At 42.9% G+C, this 25,439-nt stretch overlaps 1 protein-coding gene across 2 annotated transcripts in view; it reads left to right on the top strand.

Moving 5' to 3' along the window:
- Positions 1-25,439, top strand: part of dph1 (diphthamide biosynthesis 1) — a 309,721-nt gene that overhangs the window by 223,191 nt on the left and 61,091 nt on the right. For both annotated transcript variants that reach the window (XM_060898077.1, XM_060898076.1), the window contains 2 exons: positions 11,439-11,593; positions 18,775-18,896. In XM_060898077.1, coding sequence (XP_060754060.1) covers positions 11,439-11,593; positions 18,775-18,896 — 277 coding nt within the window. The remainder of the gene's footprint in view (positions 1-11,438; positions 11,594-18,774; positions 18,897-25,439) is intronic.

Genomic DNA, 25,439 nt, shown 5'->3' with positions numbered 1-25,439 from the left:
AAAGGAAGTGTGCCAACAGACTTCCTTTGTGGTCGATTCTGCTTTAAGGTAAGATGCATTTAATTATTCGTCTGCTGTGGGTTTGGAATCGGTAGCCTGACCGATTCGTTCATGTTTGTGGTGCCATTTGTTTGTTGACGCGTGTTGAAATGGAAGATTGGTTGTTGACATGATTTCCAGTGATGCTTTGGTGCTGCTGTGGATCAGATGTGTTGAGTAGCCTGACAGTTTTTTTTTTTTCTTGCGTGTGGTATCATTTTTGACGCGAGGTTGTTTTTTGAACATGCCAATGCGGACACGATTTCCCCTGATGAGTTATGACTTCAGACGCGATGCGTGTGTGGAGGTGTGGAGTCCGCGTGATATGTGCGTAAGAGAGGCTTCTCATGTGTTTGGAGATCCGCGCTCTGAGACAAGCGCAAGCACACACCCCCAAGGGAAAAAAAGGGACACCCCCCCCCCCCCCCCCCCCCCCCCCCCCGAAAATATCGGCATAGTTCGAACACTGGGTTGGAGAAAGTAATGGCAAATAGTGAGTGCACAAACCATAGAAGGTAAACTGTACACAGCGCCAGGGCAGTGTGATGGTATGTCTACTTTTAGATTGTGTTAGCTGATCAATGAACACACTCGTCACTCGACGAGTTTCACGTCTTTACGACGGATACTTAAATGTGTGTTAGGTATTATTGTTGCAGTCTAAGCAGTCATTGTAGCAGCTAGATGAGCGAGAACCGAAAGGGTCTGTGCCATAAACCGTTATTTCTTCATGTCCAAAATGGCGGTCGCGCTTACGAAGGTCACGTGAGTGAAAAGGGTCTATACCCTACCCTACGCATTAAACCTCCACTTATCAGCTATTTTTAGGAACGCCATGCTAATACTCGGTAGGATTCTTTTGCTCTCTGAATAGCCTCTATTTTTTTTTTTTGTAGTAGATTTCACAAGTCATTAGAAACATTGTTTTGAGATTCTGGTACATGTTGACATGGTTGCATCACACAGTTCCTGCAGATTTGTCAGCTACACATTCAGGGTGCAAGTCTCCTGTTCTACCACATCCCAGAAGTGCTCTATTGGATTCAGATCCAGTGACTGGGGAGGCCACTGAACTCATTGTCATGTTCGTGGAGCCAGTTTAAAGCGATTTGTGCTTTGTGACATGGCACATTCACAAGACATCATGCTGAAAATAGCCATTATAAGATTGTGGTCATAAAGGACGCATGCGGTCAGCAACAATACTCTGTAGCATTGCTACAATGCTCAGTTCCTATTACAGTGTGTGCCAAGAAAACATTCCCCATAACACTCCACCAAAACCAGCTTGTTATCTTGAATGAGGAAGGTTGGCTCCATAGATTCTGGCTGTCGATGCCAAATTCTGACTCTACAATTGACAAGTCACAGCAGAAACCAACATTTCATCAGAGCAGGTAACATTTTTCTAGTCTTCAACTGTCCACTTTTGGTGAGCATACTGCAGCCTCAGATTTATGTTCTTGGCTGACAGGAGTGGTGTGGTGTTGCTGTTGTAGCCCATCCGCCACAAGTTTCAACATGTTGCGCATTCTGAGATGCTTTTCTTCTCACCATGGTTGTAAAGAGTATTTGAGTTACTGTAGATTTCCTGTCAGTTCAAACCAAACTAGGCATTCTCCTCTGAGGGTGTTCCACCCTGGGAACTGCTACTTACTTGGTGTTTTGTGTGTGTGTGTTGGCGGACACACACATCATTCTGTGTAAATGCTGGAGAATGGTATTAAAATCCCAAGAGCTCATCAGTTTCTGTAATGTCAAGCCAGCGTATGGTCAGAGTCACTGAAATTATATTTTTGGGGGATTCAACTTAACTGTATGAAAACAGACTTCAAAAAAAATCTCTCCATGGATCCTGGGTCACTGAAAAATGTGAGGTTGATTTAAATATCAGCCACAAGAAAGATTATTAGAGTTGCATACAAAAATTCAAAGTTCCTTCCATGCCAGGATCTGGTCTTCCCAGGCAGTCTCCTGTCCCAGTACTAACCAGCTCTTTGAGGCGCATGGGTGTGGTTCCAATCTCCGTTTCTATAGCCCTCGGCCTCTTGCCTGAGGGCAATTCCATGTAAATGTCAACCTCACCATGCAAAAATAAAGCAACATGTAATACATCAAAACCACTCCCAGAGATATCACCTAGGCCTGTATTTTACAGATGTGAATAAGTTGAACCAATTTGTAACCAACCTAATGTGTCACTGTCAGTCTCTTTCTTATAATGTAAACCCCAAGCTAAAATCAACTATGATCATGTACAATTCTATATTATTGCCACAAGCCACAGAAATGTATGCTAAAATCCACAAAACAGCAAAACAATAGCCATCCTAAATATTATTTAAGAACTTTGATAGTTTTAGCTGATATTTAGAGAGTTTTTCAAAGGGTTATGGTGGTTAAATTGCTGATTTTCTAAACATATGCCATGTCTATTTCAGACGCGTCACATCCATAACGGAATTTCGTCACATCCATAATGCTGACTTTTCCTTCCGAAACTCTGCATGAAATACAAAATATTTTAAACAAAGATTTTTTAATATTCACCTTGGACCCCTCTATCAAACGGATATCTCTATTTCGACATTAGGTTTACAATTTCACAGAGTTTGATAAAAATGTACAGTCACCCAAGAAAAGTGATACTTTTTCTGTCACATCCATAACGCATCTTTTATTGGCATTTTCTGGCATGCCCTAGATGTACTATGGGAATTGTTCTTGTTCTATCACTTCTCCAGTATGGTACAGCCTTAAAATATGCAACACCTGTTTAAATACTGGGAGACAATAAAACATGCACTGGGTCATTTGTTGCCATTTTGAGTTCAAGTGTCACGTCCATAACGCTGGAATTGCTCCTGTACAGCTAGGGTTACAGTGGGGGGGGGGGCTAGTCCTCTGGTAACCGCGAGAGTTTGACTGCAAGTTGGCCTAGTGGTTAGCGTGTCCGGCTCTCGAGCAGGAGATCACAAATTCTGCTCACGCTCGGGTCATACCAAAGACCATCATAAAAATGGTACCTACTACCGTCTGGCAAGGTGAGTAGGGAATTAAACTCTCATGGTTATGAGTTACATACAGTACCAGTCAAAAGTTTGGACACCCCTACTCATTCATAGGTTTTTCTGTATTTTGACGATTTTCTACATTGTAGAACGATACTGAAGACATCAAAACGATGAAATAACATCTGGAACATATAGAATTATGTGATAAATAAAAAATGTTAAAAAGACAAAATGTATGTCATATATTTTAGATTCTTCACAGTAGCCTGTGTTTACCTTGATGACGCTTTGCACACTATTGGCATTATCTTAACCAGCTTCATGAGGGAGTCACCTGGAATGCTTTTCAATAAACAGCTGTGCCTCGTCAAAAGTCAATTAGTGCAATTTCTTACCGCCTTAATGCGTTTGAGATCAAACAGTAAATAGTAAATAATAAAAAATACAGTAAATAGCCCTATTCAACAACTGTAGTAATCCATATTATGTCAAGAACCGCTCAACTAAGTAAAGAGAAATGACATCCATCATTACTTTCAGACAGGAAGTGTCTTTTTAATTTCTAAAAATAAAGATAAAGCATTGAATTAGAACGTGTGTCCAAACTTAACTGGTACTGTACACTAAATTAATGAAATATCCAAAATATTATATGAATAAATTTGATATTTCAGGATGCCTCACGATTTTCATGGATTAAGAAACACTGCTGACATTTTAAATGTTCATTTGTGTCCGTATAAAATGATGGGCTTATTAATATTGAATACATCTATCCATCCATTATCTGTAGCCGCTTTATCCTGTTCTACAGGGTCGCAGCAAGCTGGAGCCTATCCCAGCTGACTACGGGCGAAAGGCGGGGTACACCCTGGACAAGTCGCCAGGTTATCGCAGGGCTGACACATAGACACAGACAACCATTCACACTCACATTCACACCTACGCTCAATTTAGAGTCACCAGTTAACCTAACCTGCATGTCTTTGGACTGTGGGGGAAACCGGAGCACCCAGAGGAAACCCACGCGGACACGGGGAGAACATGCAAACTCCACACAGAAAGGCCCTCGCCGGCCACGGGGCTCGAACCCAGAACCTTCTTGCTGTGAGGTGACAGTGCTAACCACTACACCACCGTGCCGCCCTATTGAATACATTGTAATGGTAAATATTTCATATAATTACTCTGAACAAGCTGTTTAAAGAAAATTAACAATGCTGGTCTATGTTTAATACATGGGGTTTTTTTTCCCCAGTTAACGAATGTGTGCTGTATAAGTATGTAAATGGTGTACAAATTTAGTGTGTGTGTGTAAAAATGCAAGCTGCATGCTTTATCAATCTGACAGCCTGCACGCAATAAGATGGTTTGGAAATGAAGCATGATGACCATCAAATCCAACGCTGTCGAACACCAGTAGCACGTTAAAATCCGTTTGGCCTGACTGAGACCCCCGACCTCTTGCCGTCTCTCTCCCACACTGCTTTTTCCATCTCTTCCTGTCATCTTTCATTTCCCTGACTTCGTAAGGCCTCTCACTCTTGCCTGCTGGAGCAGTTGTGCATGTGTGAGGAGAGAGGGAGATGAACAGAGAGGGAGAGCAGGAATGGGGGAGTGAAGATTTATGGTGCTTGTTGACGGAGACTGTAATTATACAGTTCATGAGCTTCTGGACTGCGGTCCTAATTGGCTTAAAGCACGAGTCAATTACACTTACGCCTCATGTTTTTCTTCTACTTTTTCTTCTTTTTACTTTAATATGATTTCCAGGTGGCCATAAAAAGTTGATAAGTGTCAGCAGTTAAAACTTTGTCCCAGGCCTGTGTCGAAATGAACGTTATGATTTTTGCTAGATACTGTATATTAAAATATTCATAACCTCATCCATTTCTCTTCTCAAACCTTTTTCTATTTTTCTCCTTTATCTCCCGTGTTCTACCTAATTCCTTCTCTACAGTAGCCTTTTTTTAATATCTCTAACCTCACTTTCTCACGTCTGCTCTGTTCTGCCTGATACCGCAGTGCTGTTGAATGCTTGATCCTGATTGGTCAGACTATACTGATACATTTTCACACTAACTCTGACTGGCTTCAGGGTAAATCGCAGGTTTATTTTCTTATCATTTCTATACTAACATGGAGAACCCTATATCAGACACCATTAAATGTCACTATAATGCATAAAAAGCATGATGTGTCCTTATTTAATAAAGAAAAACTGTACTCATACCCCTGCTCCGAAGGAAGGGGGTATACTGGTTTACCTTTGTCTGTCCGTCCGTATCTCCGTCCATCCGAAATGCCCTTTTTCTCAGCAACCACAAATCATAGCCACTTGATACTTGGTAGCAAACTTCAGCTTGGGGTTTTATACTGTGTATACCGTTTTCAGGTCTGTCGCATATCGACTTCCTGTTTACCGATTGAACGTGTTTACGAAACATATAGCGTAGATTTACACAATTTTCACAACATTTTTCTCAGCAACTACAAATCACAACTGCTTGATATTTGGTACCGAGCTTCAGCTTGGGGTTCTGTACCGTCTATACCGTTTTCAGGTCTGTCACACATCAACTTCCTGTTTATCAACTGAATGTATTTACGAAACATATAGCATGGATTTAAGGGAGCGCCCAGCCACCCTGCAAAGGAAACTCATTTCGGCCGCTTGTATCCGCGATCTTGTTCTTTTGGTCATTACCCAAAGCTCATGACCATAGGTGAGAAGCACAATCACTTGGGAGGAGCTTGGAGTAGAGCCGCTGCTCCTCCACATCGAGAGGAATCAACTGAGGTGGCTCGGGCATCTCTTTTGGATGCCTCCTGGATGCCTCCCTGGGGAGGTGTTCCAGGCATGTTCCCCCAGGAGGAGGCCCTGGGGAAGACCCAGGACACACTGGAGGGACTATGTCTCTCGGCTGGCCTGGGAATGCCTTGGTGTTCTTCCCGAGGAGCTGGCCAAGGTGTCTGGGGAGAGGGAAGTTTGGGCTTCCATGCCCAAACTGCTGCTTCCGCGACCCGGCTCCGGATAAGCGGAAGATGAGATGAGATGAGATGAGATGAGAGCGTCTCGTCTCTCGTCTCGTCGTCTCGTCTTCTTCCGCTTATCCAGGACCGGGTCGCGGAGGCAGCAGTCTAAGCATGGAAGCCCAAACTTCCCTTTCCCCAGACACCTCGGCCAGCTCCTCGGGAAGAACACCGAGGCGTTCCCAGGCCAGCCGAGAGACATAGTCCCTCCAGCGTGTCCTGGGTCTTCCCCGGGGCCTCCTCCCGGGGGGACATGCCTGGAACACCTCCCCAGGGAGGCGTCCAGGAGGCATCCGAAAAAGATGCCCGAGCCACCTCAGCTGGTTCCTCTCGATGTGGAGGAGCAGCGGCTCTACTCCGAGCTCCTCCCGAGTGACTGTGCTTCTCACCCTATCTCTAAGGGAGCGCCCAGCCACCCTGCGAAGGAAACTCATTTCAGCCGCTTGTATCCGTGATCTTGTTCTTTCTGTCATTACCCAAAGCTCATGACCATAGGTGAGAGTCGGAACGTAGATCGACCGGTAAATTGAGAGCTTCGCCTTTTGGCTCAGCTCCTTCTTCACCACGACGGACCGGTAAAGTGACCGCATCACTGCGGAGGCTGCACCGATCCGCCTGTCAATCTCACGCTCCATCCTTCCCTCACTCGTGAACAAGATCCCGAGATACTTAAACTCCTCCACTTGAGGCAGGACTTCTCCACCAACCTGGAGAGGGCAAGCCACCCTTTTCCGGTCGAGAACCATGGCCTCGGACTTGGAGGTGCTGATTCTCATCCCAGCCGCTTCACACTCGACTGCAAACCGCCCCAGTGCATGCTGAAGGTCCTGGTTTGAAGAAGCCAACAGGACAACATCATCCGCAAAAAGCAGAGATGAAATCCTGTGGTTCCCAAACAGGATTCCTTCCGGCCCCTGGCTGCGCCTAGAAATTCTGTCCATAAAAATTATGAACAGAACCGGTGACAAAGGGCAGCCCTGACGGAGTCCAACATGCACCGGGAACAGGTCTGACTTACTGTCGGCAATGCGAACCAGACTCCTGCTCCGTTCGTACAGGGACCGGACAGCCCTTAGCAAAGAGCCCCGAACCCCATACTCCCAAAGCACCCCCCACAGAATACCACGGGGGACACGGTCGAATGCCTTCTCCAGATCCACAAAGCACATGTGGACTGGTTGGGCAAACTCCCATGAACCCTCGAGCACCCTATGAAGGGTATAGAGCTGGTCCAGTGTTCCGCGACCAGGACGAAAACCGCATTGTTCCTCCTGGATCCGAGGTTCGACTATTGGTCGAATTCTCCTCTCCAGTACCCTGGAGTAAACTTTCCCTGGGAGGCTGAGAAGTGTGATTCCCCTATAATTGGAGCACACTCTCCGGTCCCCTTTCTTAAAAAGAGGGACCACCACCCCAGTCTGCCACTCCAGAGGCACTGTCCCCGACCGCCACGCGATGTTGCAGAGGCGTGTCAACCAAGACAGCCCCACAACATCCAGAGACTTGAGATACTCAGGGCGGATCTCATCCACCCCCGGTGCCTTGCCACCGAGGAGCTTGCAAACCACCTCAGTGACTTCGGCTTGGGTAATGGACGAGTCCACCTCTGAGTCATCAGCCTCAGTCTCCTCAGTGGAAGACATGACAGTGGGATTGAGGAGATCCTCAAAGTATTCCTTCCACCGCCCGACAATGTCCCCAGTCGAGGTCAACAGCTCCCCACCCGCACTGTAAACAGTGTTGGCAGAGTACTGCTTCCCCCTCCTGAGGCGCCGGACGGTTTGCCAGAATTTCTTCGAGGCCGACCGATAGTCCTTCTCCATGGCCTCCCCGAACTCCTCCCAGTTCCGAGTTTTTGCCTCCGCAACTGCCCGAGCTGCAGCACGCCTGGCCTGCCGATACCCGTCGGCTGCCTCAGGAGTCCTGGAGGTCAACATGGCCCGATAGGACTCCTTCTTCAGCTTGACGGCATCCCTTACTTCCGGTGTCCACCACCGGGTTCGGGGATTGCCGCCACGACAGGCACCGGAGACCTTGCGGCCACAGCTCCGAACAGCTGCATCCACAATGGAGGTAGAGAACATGGTCCACTCAGACTCAATGTCCCCCGCCTCCCTCGGAAGCTGGGAAAAGCTCTCCCGGAGGTGGGAGTTAAAGACCTCCCCGACAGAGTGCTCGGCCAGACGTTCCCAGCAGACCCTCACCATACGTTTGGGCCTGCCAGGTCTGTCCAGCTTCCTCCTCCGCCAGCGGATCCAACTCACCACCAGGTGGTGATCAGTTGACAACTCAGCCCCTCTCTTCACCCGAGTGTCCAAGACATAGGGTCGGAGATCAGATGACACGACTACAAAGTCGATCATCGACCTTGAGAGCGTGGATTTACAAAATTTTCGTAACACTTTTCTCAACAACTGCAAACCACACCTGCTTGATATTTTGGTACTGAGCTTCAGCTGAACTTTTCAGGTCTGTCCCACATCTACTTCCTGTTTAGCAATTGAACGTATTTACAAAACACATAGCGTGGATTTACAACATTTTCGTAACACTTTTCTCAGCAACTATAAACCACAACTGCTTGATATTTGGTACTGAGCTTCAGCTTGGGGTTCTATACCATGTGTAGCATTTTCAGGTCTGTCGCACATCGACTTCCTGTTCACCGATTGAACGTATTTACGAAACACATAGGGTGGATTTACAAAATTTTCACAACATTTTTCTCAGCAACTACAAATCACAACTGCTTGATATTTAGTACCGAGCTTCAGCTTGGGGTTCTATACTGTGCATACCGTTTTCAGGTCTGTTCCACATCGACTTCCTGTTTACCGACTGAATGTGTTTACGAAACATATAGCATGGATTTTGACACTATTTCAAGAAGTGAAATGTTATTTCAAAATGACAGTTTACCAGGATGCTATTTGAAATCCCTGTGGAGAACACTGTTCTTTACTTGTTTCAGGGTGAATTATTTGTTGAAGTCAACATTCATAATAAGTGTCCTGTGCCTTCAGTTGCTTACATTCTGATATTAAATGTCTGAAACTGGGTACTGTGGGGGTAGCCCACTAAACATATTCAGTCAATAAACTATACGGTTTTGAATGGTGATGTTGGTTTTAATTTGAAATAAAATGATGAAAGAAATAATACAGATAAAACTAAATCTTTGATGTGAATACTCTATTCAGAATTTGCCAAAAATTCTGCAAATTTGTGGGAAAATGGTGGCTTGATCTGGGACATAATAAATGGTTGACTACATCGCATTCCCTTAAAAAGGTTGTAGTCCACTGAAAAGTCTACAGTTATCACTAATTGTATTTTAAGTTGTAACTTTATACACCTAAGGATTGGTGCGCTCACAGAATAATCATAACCGTAATAAAACATCATGCAAAATATTTGATCACCGTTGCAACTCCATTTTCCGCAGACCCAAAACCAATACGATCGTGTGTTTTGATCTAAACGGAAAGCCTCAGGGTCAAAGTCACTACCTCACCAAAAGTAGCAACTTAAAAACGAAAACTTAACTTAAACCGAAAGCTGAAATTTAGGTATAGAATATGTTTCTTACAGAATATGTTACGATGGTAGCTGGTCTTGTATGAATTTCTGAGCTATAAAATGAGTTGTGGTCTATTTTTTACCGTAGCGTGTTATTTGTGTGCGGGGAAGGGCACACATTAACAATTTGCATGTGTAGAATGGAATTTTCCACTCAAACAGTTAAAGTCGATCGTGCTTCCATTTGCGGTCTTTCTGTTACGCGAGTGATCTGTTCGGACGTTATCACTGAAAAGGTGAGTTTTGACAGTTTTATTTTGTTTTAGTCTTGCAGTATAAGGCAATAGAATGTTTCTTTTTCATCTTACTTTCATATTTCGTAGTGTTTGCGTATTTTTGGCCAATATTTTGCAACCATGGTCAATTTAGATCGAACTTTTGATAGACTCTACAGCCAGTCATTTTGCCCCACCCCGCCCCGGCCTCACGCTCCGTCCGGTGCGGTAGTGATGTCCCATTGCTCGCACGCCGCAGCAGAGACCCGCGCGACCTTCAGCCGGTACAGTCGCTGTTCTTTTACCAGCGCCGTTATTCTCATCTTTCCGGTGCGTTCTTGATTTTTCCATTGTGTCCTATTTCGCCATATCAAATCCCCAAAATGTATCATATTATTCATATTTAAGTGAATAATCAATTCAGTCACCATAACTTGGCATTTTTAACCCAAGCAATCAAAAAGAGGAAATTTATTCAATATTTTCACTCATCTGTGAAGGAGGGGCTTTAATTCTTCATGATGGAGTTATTTTATATGGAAATCAATTTTACAAAAGCATTTGAATTTTAATCAAAAAAATGTTCCACAGTGGAGGCCAGATAAAGCAAGATACTATCTTTATTCTTATTAAACATGACAAAAGAAACATTGAGTGTTAGGTAAATGCAAAAAAAAAATAGGAAAATTAGAAAAAAAATTTTTTTGACCATAATGTCCCAAATGAGGGACCAGTTTCTGAGACGGACCCATAAGCGAGAGCGGGGGGGATACGTAAGTGAGCAGGAGCTCACAGTTGATCTTGTTATTGGCATATTGCTGTAGTACAAGATTACGTTCTGTCAACTTGAGGGTGATCGCGGCATCCCCCGCCCCACCACTACTGATTGTTTTTCCTACAGCAGCACACCCTGTCGTGTATTTATTCCTTACTTACCACATGCCTCTCTCTCAGGTTCTTCATCAGCAACTACGTTCAACCTCTTTGGCAATATTAATCTCTCTGCTTTCTCATCTATCTCCTTTGTATTTTTAGTTTTCCCTTCTTTTTTTTCATCATGGGTCATTATCTTGTTCTCTCCTCCTACACTAGTTTTATTATATGTGTCAGTACGTTTGAAAAATTGCTTGTGTTTTTCTAATAGCAACAAAATGGCCATGGTATGAGACTCCTGAGTGAATTCAGCACGAGCTGCTATAATTATGATCATCCGCTTATAATGCGTGGCTCACTCTTGCCTTCTCTGTTTCTGTCTCTGCCAGATCTGACCTAATGTGTGCAGTTATTGATATTTTGTGCATTTCTTTGTATGTCATTCAGCCTTAAATTGAATCTCAAGTCGGGTTTCATACAAACCTTTTCTATTATTATTATTATTATGTACATCAGAAGGTTTGCAGGGTTCAGTGTTTTTATTACCAAAATGATGATAATCTAGATTATACCTGTTGGGTTAAGCATGCGCTCACGCGCTCTCTCTCTCTCTCTGTGTGTGTGTGTGTGTGTGTGTGTGTGTGTGTGTGTGTGTGTGTGTGTGCGCCTTCCTGCATGTGTGCAGTTCCCATAGATGCCACAGCAGGAATCAAGATGCTTTATGTGTTTGTGGACATCCAGATGGACACGGCTCACTTTCTTGACACACTCCGGTTCAATTTCCCCCCAGGGCGCTCCCTCGCTCTCGTCAGCACCATCCAGTTTGTGGCTGCGCTGCAGGTGACCTTTTGATCTCGCAATTGTCTTAGTTGTAACAAACATGGTGTGGAACACGAGTTGGTTGGCAGCATTTTTGTACGGCTGCAGAAATACAGTGTGATCTGAATATTTGGAATAAAGGGGGGGAAAAGGCGATGCTGGATGTGGCTCAGAAAAGTTTTAAACTAATTGTTTAGCTGAGTATTTTAATCTGTACAGTTTCTGTATTCTGTGTACTGTATTTCTGACTGACTAATTAAGATGTTTTCTGAGGTTTTTTTTTTAGCCCTGTTTTTAGCCTCATGCATTTATTAACTGAACAATAGCAAAAGGAAAATTTTTTTTATCAATTTCTGATTTAGACATAGCAAATGGACGAATGTAGGCATTTCCATGGGATAATAAGAGAAACATTACTTGGATCTGTTTGTTTATTTTAAAAATTAATATCAAAAATGCTGCTATTTTGACCTTTTCATTATTCTGACATGATGCACTAGTGTAGATAGACCTTTATTAAGGTAGACGGCCTTTCGATTTCATAAAATCTGTGAAATTTAGTTCCCTCTGAAACTTGGTCATTGTGATGTATGTTTATTTCTGTAATATCTCACAAAACCTCAGGCCATTCTGTGGCTGGGAAGTTATTTAATTTGAGGGGATTCCCAAGCAAATAATGTGCATGAAATGATTCGCTTCAAGCAGACAGAAGAAGTCCATGTGCACATGCGCAGGTTTACCTTCTTCCTCTTCTTCTTTTGGGTTTTACAGCAGCTGGCATCCACAGTGTTGCATTACTGCCATCTACAGGTTTACCTTTGAGCGTGCACTGACAGTTCCATCATTCTGTCGCTAAAGGAACAGTTGATCACACCGAGGTGCTCGCTGAGCGCCGATACTTATTAGTTTGGTCCTGCGTTTCTTTTCCTTCGCAACATAACGTCTTTTCTTCTCGCTTTCCGTTACTGTAGTCGGTCTTTCACGTTTCATTCACACACTCACGTCCTCCATTGTTCTCTCCTGTTTCAAATTTTTATCCCATAATGCTTTGCATGAACGGGGAAAGCCCACCACGTGATGCATGACGTACTATCTTGAACTGGGCTATGGTGAAGCAGGAAAAAATAGTGGAGAATTTAGGGCCACATGGCCTTAAATTCATTAATTATTCTGTTTTAAAAATAAAATAAAATCGGAAGTTTGCGATTCAAATTCAGTAGCTTTTGGTCCATTAAACAAATTAATTGAGTGTCGGGGAAAATTCTTTTTATAACCTACACTTGAAAATTCTGAAAGGCAGTCTAGCTTTAATAGATAGACCTTTATTTTCATTGTAATGCACAAGTACAGTAGAACGAAATTGGTTGGCTGTCCTTTGCCGATGCAAGTCGCATGAAAGATAAATAAAAGATCAAGACTAAGACACGTATATTCCACACACATTCAAAAGATATTCAGATCTTTTGAATATCAAAGGAATTCAGCAATAAAAATGGACAAATTTCTCAGTCAACTAGCTTTATATCTCAAATTGCATGTTTATGTACTGCTCCAGACCTTCTTATCGAGTACTGATGTAACAATTATGGTTAGTGTTTGAATTTTACAACCCTCTCATATCACATTCAGACCTACCGAAAGATCTATTTTGTGCATCATCTGGATTTTCTCATCTCATTATCTGTAGCCGCTTTATCCTTCTACAGGGTCGCAGGCAAGCTGGAGCCTATCCCAGCTGACTACGGGCGAAAGGCGGGGTACACCCTGGACAAGTCGCCAGGTCATCACAGGGCTGACACATAGACACAGACAACCATTCACACTCACATTCACACCTACGGTCAATTTAGAATCACCAGTTAACCTAACCTGCATGTCTTTGGACTGTGGGGGAAACCGGAGCACCTGGAGGGAACCCATGCGGACACGGGGAGAACATGCAAACTCCGCACAGAAAGGCCCTCGCCGGCCACGGGGCTCGAACCCGGACCTTCTTGCTGTGAGGCGACAGCGCTAACCACTACACCACCATGCTGCCCGGATTTTCTATATTAGTTAATATTTTTTACTGTAAAGTCAGAGGGTATTTTTTTTGAGACAGGGCTCATAACAAGAGTCCTGACGACAGTACATAGAAAGATTTAAAAACAAGCAGTGCTTATCAGTGTGTTTAACATTGCTGTGCATGAAATCACTAAGCATTTTACAGTTTGACTTGGAAAACTGACAGCAGGAGTGTTTTGGCTCCGAAGTGCCATCTAGCGTATGTCACATTTCATCTTGCAGATGTACATAAAGTATGCAGGCGAGTGTGTACCTATAATCACATCTTCAAAACCTCATTTCTCACAAAAAGACAGAAACCAGGCTGGAATCTACTGCAGAAAATAAAAGTCTCTGCATTCACATGTTCCACCTTCAGCATAGTCTTCCTTCGATTTGGTTAATTTTGAATATTATGATAACTTTCTACAGTAATTACGTTTTCTTTCCATTTTCTTTATAATCCCGACCATGCAGCCACTGCTTCTGCGTGCGCACGCAAAGTCATGTCAAGTGTAAGCCTGGCCTCGCTACATCACACCACACCGGCGTGGATTATTTTCCTAAAACAACACACCATCTTGTGTTTTATTCCTTGCGTATTGTTTCCAACTTGATGTGACAGTTTAAATGTGCTGCGCTCTTTCAAACATACCACCTGACTACTTGAAAAGCTCTCTCAAGCAATGTAAGCTCACTGTTCCCACTAGACGGTGACGTCAGTGCAAGGAATATTCCATCAGTTAGGTTAAACAAATGTTTATAACATCATAAAATGATTAAATGTTACCAGTGGCGTGCAGAGACATTTTGGGGGGCAAGTGCTCTGGGGGGGAAAAAGGGCACTCACTTTTTTGCGCATGTGGAACACCTTATTATAAAAGTCTGAGATTTAACCCTCCTCTTGTGTTCATAATCATATCAAAGTTTTGGGTATTTTTCTGTAGTTCCATCTTTAAAAAGTCTGATAAAGTCTGAAAGTCTGATCTTCCCGTCACTGACTTGAGTCTCAAGACTGTGTTTATTCACAGATTTCCGTGAGATCATCTTAAAATTTGTAACGAAATATACACACTCAATGGGCTCAACGGAGCTCTCCTTTATTTGCATAATGGCGTGCGTGCATACTAGCATAACGTGATATTCTTAATCATGTTATAAAAGAGCAATTCCAGCATTATGGACGTGACACTTGAACTCAAAATGGCAACAAATGACCCAGTGCATGTTTTATTGTCTCCCAGTATTTAAACAGGTGTTGCATATTTTAAGGCTGTACCATACTGGAGAAGTGATAGAACAAGAACAATTCCCATAGTACATCTAGGGCATGCCAGAAAATGCCAATAAAAGATGCGTTATGGATGTGACAGAAAAAGTATCACTTTTCTTGGGTGACTGTACATTTTTATCAAACTCTGTGAAATTGTAAACCTAATGTCGAAATGGAGATATCCATTTGATAGAGGGGTCCAAGGTGAATATTAAAAAATCTTTGTTTAAAATATTTTGTATTTCATGCAGAGTTTCGGAAGGAAAAGTCAGCGTTATGGATGTGACGAAATTCCGTTATGGATGTGACGCGTCTGAAATAGACATGGCATATGTTTAGAAAATCAGCAATTTAACCACCATAACCCTTTGAAAAACTCTAAATATCAGCTAAAACTATCAAAGTTCTTAAATAATATTTAGGATGGCTATTGTTTTGCTGTTTTGTGGATTTTAGCATACATTTCTGTGGCTTGTGGCAATAATATAGAATTGTACATGATCAAAGTTGGTTTTAGCTTGGGTTTTACATTATAAGAAAGAAAGACTGACAGTGACATATTAGGTTGGTTACAAATTGGTTCAACTTATTCACATCTGTAAAATACAGGCCTAGGTGAGATCTCTGGGAGTGGTTTTGATGTATTACATGTTGCTTTATTTTTGCATGGTGAGGTTGACATTTACATGGAATTGCCCAAAAACAGGTTGGAATTGATGGAGAGTGGGGTTGCCTCAATGGTTTAGGCTACATTTAAAATGTTGTTCAGTTTGTTTCTCCATATGGAAAGGGAGCAAATAAGCTGGCAAAGGCTGCCATGTGCAGTTGTTTCTGTATGCGACGGGCTACTTCACGACAAAATAATTACAGCTTGGGCTTAGAGGGCAAACAATACATTTTCACTCGATTCATGTGTTACCTGGCTGGTGGGGCAGGGGAAGAGCTGACTGACTGCCCGATGTGTTGTCTGCGCTACGACAAGGCCGTGGCTTCCAGGACGCTATGCTGCTGCAACCTCACATTGAATGCACTGCACGCTTGTTCACGTGACAGAGCAAGAGAGACAGAGGTCCGGTGTGTGTGCGGAGGGGGCACACATCGGGACATTATTTTCACACGCTTTTAATGCCACGGCTTTTCTAAAAGATCATGTCGACATTGGCCTCAGTAGACTGTAAAAAAAAATTCAAAAGGGCACTTTTTTGGACAGAGGACAGAGGGGCAGGTGCTTGAGCACCACCTCGTGTCTATCTGTGCACGCCACTGAATGTTACAGTAGGATGGTAAAGGCACATAAAATTCATAAAGTCCATTTGTGGTCCGAACCCCTGGATCTAAGTGAGAAAGCGTCCATGTGTCATGGAGGAAGCTTGTTTTACTCTCCAGGATTGGTAGTAGTTGTGCAATCGGGGAGACTCGTCTAGTGGCAACAAATAAACTGGGGAAAATTGTTGGTTTAAAAAAAATCACATTGAAAAAGTAATCATAGCCCACTCTTGAGCTTTATATTTATTCAGAGTGGGCTCGGTGAGTCTAGACGCTCATATTCAATGTTGCATTTAATTAGGCCCCCTTTTCTTGTCATTTTAGCACCTCTCATTAGTTAGTACAATTTTATTGCTTGTTTTATTTTTAATCTCTTTGCTCCTACTTTATTTTTGTTTATCATACTTTTATTATCCCTTCTGAACAATATTTAGTCAAGTTGAGTTGTAAGGCTCACTGGCTGGCTTTAGGACCGCACACAGGGTTCTGGATTAATCATGATTGCAGTATTGTTGCAGGAGACTCTAACACTCAATCCACTGTTGTGTTCTGTGAACATAATGACTCAGGATTCAGGACATCTAATTGACTGTTCTGTTGATTAATCATAGTGTTGGTGTTATTAACATAGGTCAGATTAGCACCGATTTATTAGGAGTAGAAGTGGTGGTGGTGTTAATGGTGGTGCTGTTAATTGTAGTAGTAGTGGAGATGGTGGAAGTGGTGGTAGAGTTAATGGTCGTGGTGGTGGTGATGGTTGTGATGGTAGTGTAAGTAGTGGCGGTGTTAATGGTGGTAGTAGTGATGGTGTTAATGATGTTGGTAGTAATGATAGTGGTGGTGGTTATAGTGGTGGTGTTAATGGTGGTGGTGTTAATGGTAGTGTTATTGGTGGTGGTAATAGTAGTGGTGTTAATAGTATTGGTGTTTGTGTTAATGGTGGTAGTGTTACTGGTGGTGGTAGTAGTGTTGGTGTTAATGGTAGTAATGTTATTGGTGGTGGTGGTGTTAATGATGGTAGTGTTATTGGTGATGGTTGTGGTGGTAGTGTTATTGGTGGTGGTGTTAATGGTGGTTGTAGTAGTAGTGGTGTTGGTGTTAATGGTGGTAGTGTTATTGGTGGTGGTGTTAATGGTGGTTGTAGTAGTAGTGGTGTTGGTGTTAATGATGGTAGTGTTATTGGTGGTGGTGGTGTTAATGGTGGTTATAGTGGTGTTGGTGTTAATGGTGGTAGTGTTAATGGTGGTTGTAGTAGTAGTGGTGTTGGTGTTAATGGTGGTAGTGTTATTGGTGGTGGTTGTAGTAGTAGTGGTGTTGGTGTTAATGATGGTAGTGTTATTGGTGGTGGTGTTAATGGTGGTTGTAGTAGTAGTGGTGTTGGTGTTAATGGTGGTAGTGTTATTGGTGGTGGTTGTAGTAGTAGTGGTGTTGGTGTTAATGGTGGTAGTGTTATTGGTGGTGGTGTTAATGGTGGTAGTGTTATTGGTGGTGGTGTTAATGGTGGTTGTAGTAGTAGTGGTGTTGGTGTTAATGATGGTAGTGTTATTGGTGGTGGTGTTAATGGTGGTTGTAGTAGTAGTGGTGTTGGTGTTAATGGTGGTAGTGTTATTGGTGGTGGTGTTAATGGTGGTTGTAGTAGTAGTGGTGTTGGTGTTAATGGTGGTAGTGTTATTGGTGGTGGTGTTAATGGTGGTTGTAGTAGTAGTGGTGTTGGTGTTAATGGTGGTAGTGTTATTGGTGGTGGTGTTAATGGTGGTTGTAGTAGTAGTGGTGTTGGTGTTAATGGTGGTGGTGTTAATGGTGGTTGTAGTAGTAGTGGTGTTGGTGTTAATGGTGGTAGTGTTATTGGTGGTGGTGTTAATGGTGGTTGTAGTAGTAGTGGTGTTGGTGTTAATGGTGGTAGTGTTATTGGTGGTGGTGTTAATGGTGGTTGTAGTAGTAGTGGTGTTGGTGTTAATGGTGGTAGTGTTATTGGTGGTGGTGTTAATGGTGGTTGTAGTAGTAGTGGTGTTGGTGTTAATGGTGGTAGTGTTATTGGTGGTGGTAGTAATGGTGTTGGTGGTAGTAGTAATGTTGGTGGCGTTAATGTTGGTGGTGGTAGTGTTAATGTTACTCGTAGTATTGGTAGTAATATACACCAGCGTACAGTATACACACTGTGTGGCTTTCTGTTTTGTGTGTGTATGTGGGTTGTTGTTTTTTCTTTTAATTGACAGCTCTGAATTGTCTGTGGCAGTGTTATCTTGTGCTATGTGCAGTCGGTGCCATGTTCGTGTTTGCAACGCACGTGTTGTGTTTCTGCCATGCTTGCTGTCTAGCCATTTGTATGGTGCTCCGGGTGGCCACAGCGGGTCGGCATCGGATGCGTTTTATTCCCTTTGAGCTGTTTGGTTTAAAGCCTTCAAATAACTTTTGTCTGTTTATTTGGAGTGTAGCTCAACTCGTTCCTCTTTACTTGAAGTTCATTCAGGAAAGGGTACCTGGGTATCTCCCTGTCTTTTGTTTTTCACTTCTCTCTCTCTCTCTCTCTCTCTCTCTCTCTCTCTCTCTCTGCCTTTTCATCTTTCTATACCTCTTCATCTTTCCAACAACAGTGATATGTCTCTGTCTGTCCCTACAGGCAGTCAGTGCAGAGCTGAGGCCGGATTATGAGGTTCTTGTGCCTCAGTGTCGACCGCTGTCTCCGGGAGAGATCCTGGGATGCACCTCCCCTCGCCTCGACAAGCACGTCAATGCCATCATGTGAGAACATAATCTCTCCATCTCCCCTTCTTGCTGTGTGTATGTGTGTGTGTGTAAGAAGAGCAATGCTGGAGGCCATACATCAATTTTAATGAAAAGAGCATCAGTCAGTGTCTGTGAAGCGCTGAGACCGGAAAACACGGATAAAGGAAATGGACTTTAAGGGCTGGGGCGTGTATGAGTATAGCTGATAGAGGCACATATGAAATATGGAATCATATATTCTCGTATATCCTGCACACGGCATCATAAAACATGCGCGCGCGCACACGTGCCTGTTGAGTCTGTGTCTCACACTGAAACTGTATAAACTGCTTTGATGTGACCAGTGGCATCAAGTATGCTATTCAATTTCCTCTCAGAGAGGAGAGCGCAGATACAGAAGGGCGTACTTGTGTTTCAGAGATCTATCCACACTTATTAACATAGAGGTTGTGCTTCCGTCCGTGTTTCTACTGAAGAACTAAAGAGCTGTGAATCTTCTGAATGAGAAATTGTACATTATTGTTTTTGTTTTTTGCTTCATGTTCCAACTCTGAAAATAACATGCAAGTAGGTGATTAACTTGGGGAAATTGAAAAGTTTTCTCAAAGCTCCTCGAAACAGAAGCTACTTCCTGTTGTTACCTTTCCATGTGCCTAGCCATGTACTCTCTTGCCGAGCACCATCTCTCGATCTCTCTGCCTGGGGCTTCAACTAATACTAAGTAACTCGCTCCGCTTACAGCAGATCTCAGCATGCTTACATTTATTTTCATAAATAACACAGTCATGGCTGAATAACATACAATATAAGGCCTAATAATAAAGGCTTGGGGCTTCTAAGGCCTTAATGAACCCATAAATTAATTTGACCAATAACTGTAAAATAACGAAAGCGAAGCACACTGTGCAGTCATCCTGATATTTCAGCTTGGAGCTAAAGCACACCCGTACAGTGAACACAGGGGTTAAAGTTCTTGTCATACATTGTTTTGGCTTTTTGTGAAATTATGATTTTAACAGCTTTTCGAAGCATCTGAGTGTGCCAGAAGCACAATTTCACCATTCCAGCCTTTTTACTGCTAGAAGTTTAGACAATTTACTCCCATGTTTTTTGACTTGCTACCTGTATAAAAATAAAAGGTTTACAGAAATGTTCCACTTCACTGTAGCCCCCCCCCCCCCTTTTTTTTTTTTTCATTTCCGTTTCCAGTTGAGAGTACATCGTGCGCATTCTGGCTGCCGCTTCTCACCAGAGCTTTTTTTATTTTAATTTTCTTTCTTTTTCTATTTTCATTTTATTTATTTATTTATTTTTCTGTGTGTTTGTGTAGTTTGATGTTTGTTTGAGTGCTTTGCCCGCTGGTTGTGGTGTAGCTCCAGACCTAGTTTTGGGTGTCGGTTCCCTCCAGGCCTTGGTTCGCTGTGGGTGATGTCTGTGCTCCCAGCTGTGGACTGCAGTGAGCCTGTTGCTCATTTTACATCGTGGTTGTCCAGCGCTCTGTGCTTTAACGCTTGACGTGATGTTCTGAGCGATGTTGCTCGGTGGTGTCGTGGCAGCTGGGCAGGCGGTTTGGACATACCAGCGCTCTGCATGGCGGAGCTTCTCTGCTCGCTTTGTGGATCCATGGCGTGGTGTTCGAGCGATGTTGCTGACGGCGTCACGGCGGCGGTGCTGGAGATGTGGGACTCATTTTCGTGCACCTTTTGGTGGGACTGTGGCTGCTACACCACTGGAATTACATCCTGACCCCTACTTGGTGGACTTTTTACTTTTTATTTATTTTTTTTAATTATTATTTAAATGTTTTTATTTATTTATTTATTTATTTATTTTCCTTGTCTATAATTGTAAAGTGTCCTTGGGTTTCTTGAAAGGCGCTATATAAATTTAACTTATTATTATTATTATTATTATTCACTGTTCTTTACAGATAAGTGAGTTAGTCATACTGCCAGGCTTGAGTTCGACAAATCAGTGATGTTCAATACCCAGTGTTGTAGTCGAGTCACTAAACCTCAAGTCCGCAGTGTTCAAGTCTGAGTCAAGTCCAAGTCATTAAAGAAAATTTCGAGTCGAGTCCACTATTGAACCGAGTCGAGTCTGAGAACAAGACCCCATCCGCACCATTTGACGGTGGCTGTTGCTGCCTTTATGTGAAAGTGTCTCTGCTACTGTGTTGGACTAACGTTACTGCTCGACTGCCCCATTTTAGCTAACATGCTACAGATAAAAAGCTTGTTCATTGCTCAGCAAGCCCCGCCCACTATCAGCAGGGCAAATATAACATGAGAGAGGGTTAACACTAGCAAGTTCATCAGTCAGCAAGCAAGCCCCGCTGTCAACAGGGCAATGAGCATAACACTTAACGCTTACTCCTCTGGGTGGAGTCTTGCCAAATGACGACTGAAGTTCGAGGTCGTCCCCGTCGTCTCCTCGATCGTTCTTCTACATATTGAACACACAGCAGTGCATTTTGTTCCCACTGCACAAGAAGTCTGAATAAGCAAAGCGGACAATCCTAGAGAGCTTCTCTCCAAGCATTTTAGCGCCATTAATGTTCGTTTGTTCCTGAACATGACGTATGAACAGGTGAATGTGCATTCTCTTGCGCAAAATTAGTATAAAAATTAACGTAGATATAAATATCTTGGGCCAAATTATTATGGCATGTTACAAAATATAAAGAAAAAATCCGAGTCCTCGTCTCCGATTTACGAGTCCGAATGCAGTTAATGCACGAGTCTGAGTCATCAGTGCTCAATCAACGAGTCCTTAAAATTAGGGCACGAGTTGGACTAGAGTCCAAGTCCTGGACTAGAGTACTACGTACCTGTCATTACCACAAGGTCCACTTTTGTTAGGTTCTGGTTCGCAGAAATTGACCAGCTCTAGAGCAGGAACTAAAAAGCTTCTGGATCCACAGCCTAGAAATTAAACTCGGAAGGTGACTGTGACTGAAACAGTGCCATAGCTTCAGCAAAGTGCACAGTGGATAATTGGAACACTAAAGTAACACTAATTAGGGAATTTGGTGCCTCTTGAAACATTTTGTAAAAGGTTCCCATGTGTAAGTTTGGGTTTCTGTTTGTGTATGCATGAGGTTGTGTTGGGGTGTGTGTGTGTGTGTGTGTGTGTGTGTATACAGGTGGGTTGATTTACATGAGATCGTGTGGATGCGTGAGTGTATTACCCCTTTTCCACCAAATCAGTTCCAGGGCTGGTTCGGGGCCAGTGAACTCGTTCAACTTGCGAACCAGCTGAGAACCAGTTTGCTTTTCCATAGCTCGGGGTGCTAAGGGGAGCCACGTCATTATGTCACTGTATACGTCAGTTACGTCGCTGCGTTTGTATAAACCTTGGCGCGAACATCGAAGCAACAACAACACGGAGAAGAAGAAGAAGCAGCAACAACAACAACAATAATGGATGACTGCTGCTTTACTGCATCCATAATATCTCGTCGCTTATTTAAAAATGGCGCCCTCTCGCAGTCTTGCTATTGTTGTTGGTCTTAACAACTCCGCCCCCTCGCTGACGTAAGCAGTTCTTTCCTCTAGCCCAGCAAAGAGCTGATGCTACCCTGGAACCAGTTTTTCTGGCCCAGAGCCAGTTCTTTGTCAGTGGAAACAGAAAACCCGGTTCCAAACTAAGCACTGACCCCGAACCAGCCCTGGAACTGATTTGATGGAAAAGGGATACATGTTAATTAGTGTGTGGGGGTTGTGGAGAGTGTGTAAGGTGTGGTGGCATGACTCTGAACAGATGCTCATGCTGAAAGCTAAACTACTTAACTAGCATCAGTACCCAGTTGCCAGAACCTTTCGATGATCAGCATGGGATCAACTCTTGCTGACTTCTTATTACCGTATTTTTCGGACTATAAGTCGCACTTTTTTTCATGGTTCGGCTGGCAATGCGACTTATACTCCGGTGCGACGTATATATGTTTTGTTTTGTTTTTCACCGCGGAATAACTGGAGCTGATGCTGAGTCTGACGACAGCCACGCAGAAGAAGAGGAAACGGCGCTTCGTCTGCCGCTGGAGTTGGCAGAGTTGTTCAGAAGCGACACCGAGGATGAGGAATTCAATGGATTTGCTGATTTGGAGTGAAATCAGCAGCTTGATAAACTTGATTGACCTGTGTTTTATTATTAATGATAGGGCTATAGTTATTTAAATAAGTTATATAATGATTTTAGGCAGTGCTTAATTTGTGAAGTGGGAGGTCCTGGAACGCAGGAGGTGGGTGGGTCCGGCGACTCAAAAAAAAAAAGGCGGGGGATGGTTTACTATAACTTAAAGCACATGCGCTTATTCATCTCATCTCATCTCATCTCATTATCTCTAGCCGCTTTATCCTTCTACAGGGTCGCAGGCAAGCTGGAGCCTATCCCAGCTGACTACGGGCGAAAGGCGGGGTACACCCTGGACAAGTCGCCAGGTCATCACAGGGCTGACACATAGACACAGACAACCATTCACACTCACATTCACACCTACGGTCAATTTAGAGTCACCAGTTAACCTAACCTGCATGTCTTTGGACTGTGGGGGAAACCGGAGCACCCGGAGGAAACCCACGCGGACACGGGGAGAACATGCAAACTCCACACAGAAAGGCCCTCGCCGGCCCCGGGGCTCGAACCCAGGACCTTCTTGCTGTGAGGCGACAGCGCTAACCACTACACCACCGTGCATGCGCTTATTGTGTGTGTAAAATAATAATAATAATAATATCAGACATTATGATCTTAGAAAACGCTTTAGTGACAAACAGTTACAGACAGTAATATGTCGTGATATTATATTATAAAATATTAATTTTTATTAGTCTATATATTAAATTATATATTACATTTATCTTCTAAAATAACAGACTGTACTCATCACAACCGGTTTATTTCACCATTGGAGATCAGATCACACAAGACATGAGTTAAATGACTCATTTTAAGGATTTAAGTAGGGGATTTAAAAGCGGTTGTTGTTGTTTTTTCACTAGACGGTTGTTTTTACTACCGTACCTGTCTTTGGAGATGATATACCTATAGCCTACTTGACCTCTGATTTGATGAAATAAAATTCGACAAAAATGAAGAATGACACTCCTCGATGATGACTACAGCTTTAATAACAAAGATGAAAGAGCCATGGGGCGATAATAAGCCCTACCGGTAAAAACATTCTAAACGCAAACTGATTAATGCATCAGTAATAGGCTACTAATATTAGTTATAATAATATAGGCTATTAGTAATAACGATAGTGATAGTATTAAAGATAGTAGTAGATATTTAAAATAATCAGACTAGGCTACTTACAGGGCAAAGGGCGCGTTATCACTGCTCAGCTGTTCGTTTATTAAATAAACAATGCAGTCGCGCAGTAACCACGCACCGCTTATCAGATACAATCACAGATTCTATGGATAGAATAACCCTTCAAAAAAGTGCGACTTATAGTCCGGTGCGACGTATATATGTTTTTTTCGTCTTCATAATGCATTTTTTGGCTGATGCGACTTAAACTCCGGAGCGACGTATAGTCCGGAAAATACGTATTTGTAATCCACAAGTTTACATTTGGCTGCTGTGTCGTGAAGCCTTGTTACTTCCCTGCAGACCCAAAGTTACTTATCAACTCAGTATGTGAAAGCTATTTTTTTTTCTTCTTCTAAGAAACACAGTACTCAGGAATATGAGTCAGGAAAAAAAAAAATTAAGTGCTGATTTGTCCTTTGTATTTTAAAATGTGTCCTGATTTTAAGCTGGCTTTATACTTCTTTTAATCTTCCCAGATGATCCCATGATCTGGTACATGCTGAAAATCTAGTCTTAACCCTTTAATTAAGTTTAATTCAATTATTTGTATAGTGCTTTTAATAACAGACTTTGTTATAAAGCAGCTTTGCAGAAGTCTGAATGCAGGGGTTTTTCCCCCTAATGATGAAACCAGCAGCAACAATAGAGTCTTTGCACCGTCACGTGACCCCATAGCAACGGTAACTACACCGCCATGACAGGGGACACACTTGCAGTGTTTCATTCAGACAAGTTAGTTGTTATTGATCGGTATGGGAAGGTTTTGCTGCGTTTTTGGATGTGCAAATAGTTTTGAATGAAACAAAGACATCAGATTTTTTTTTTATTTACCAAAAGTACTTCATCGTCGGGGGAAAACCGGAGGGATTTCTCAATGTAGAAGGGAAAAAACATTCAGCAGGACTCTGTCAAACGGAAAGATCAAAAACCCTATGGTATGCTCGCTTCATTTCCACAAAGGTAAGAATAAAAAAAAATTTATTTCACAACTGCAACGTGGTGCTCATTCTTATACAGTGAAGTAAACATGAGCAATGCAGTGGCTCAGCACAACCTAAACTTCACCAAGACATAAAAAGTGCATTTACATTCGGAGATCCGTCAGAGCATGTTGTGCACACACTTGGGACCCAGTCATTATGGGAAACACCTGATGCTGATTTGAGTGCAATCAGCACATGCGTATAAAGACACAGATGCTTTGCGAAGTATTATCATTATCACGGTCATGATTGT

Source organism: Neoarius graeffei, chromosome 17 (assembly GCF_027579695.1).
Source record: "Neoarius graeffei isolate fNeoGra1 chromosome 17, fNeoGra1.pri, whole genome shotgun sequence".
NCBI lineage: Eukaryota > Metazoa > Chordata > Actinopteri > Siluriformes > Ariidae > Neoarius > Neoarius graeffei.
Note: the sequence above shows the minus strand (reverse complement) of the source record. Positions and strands in the feature narration are given on the sequence as shown.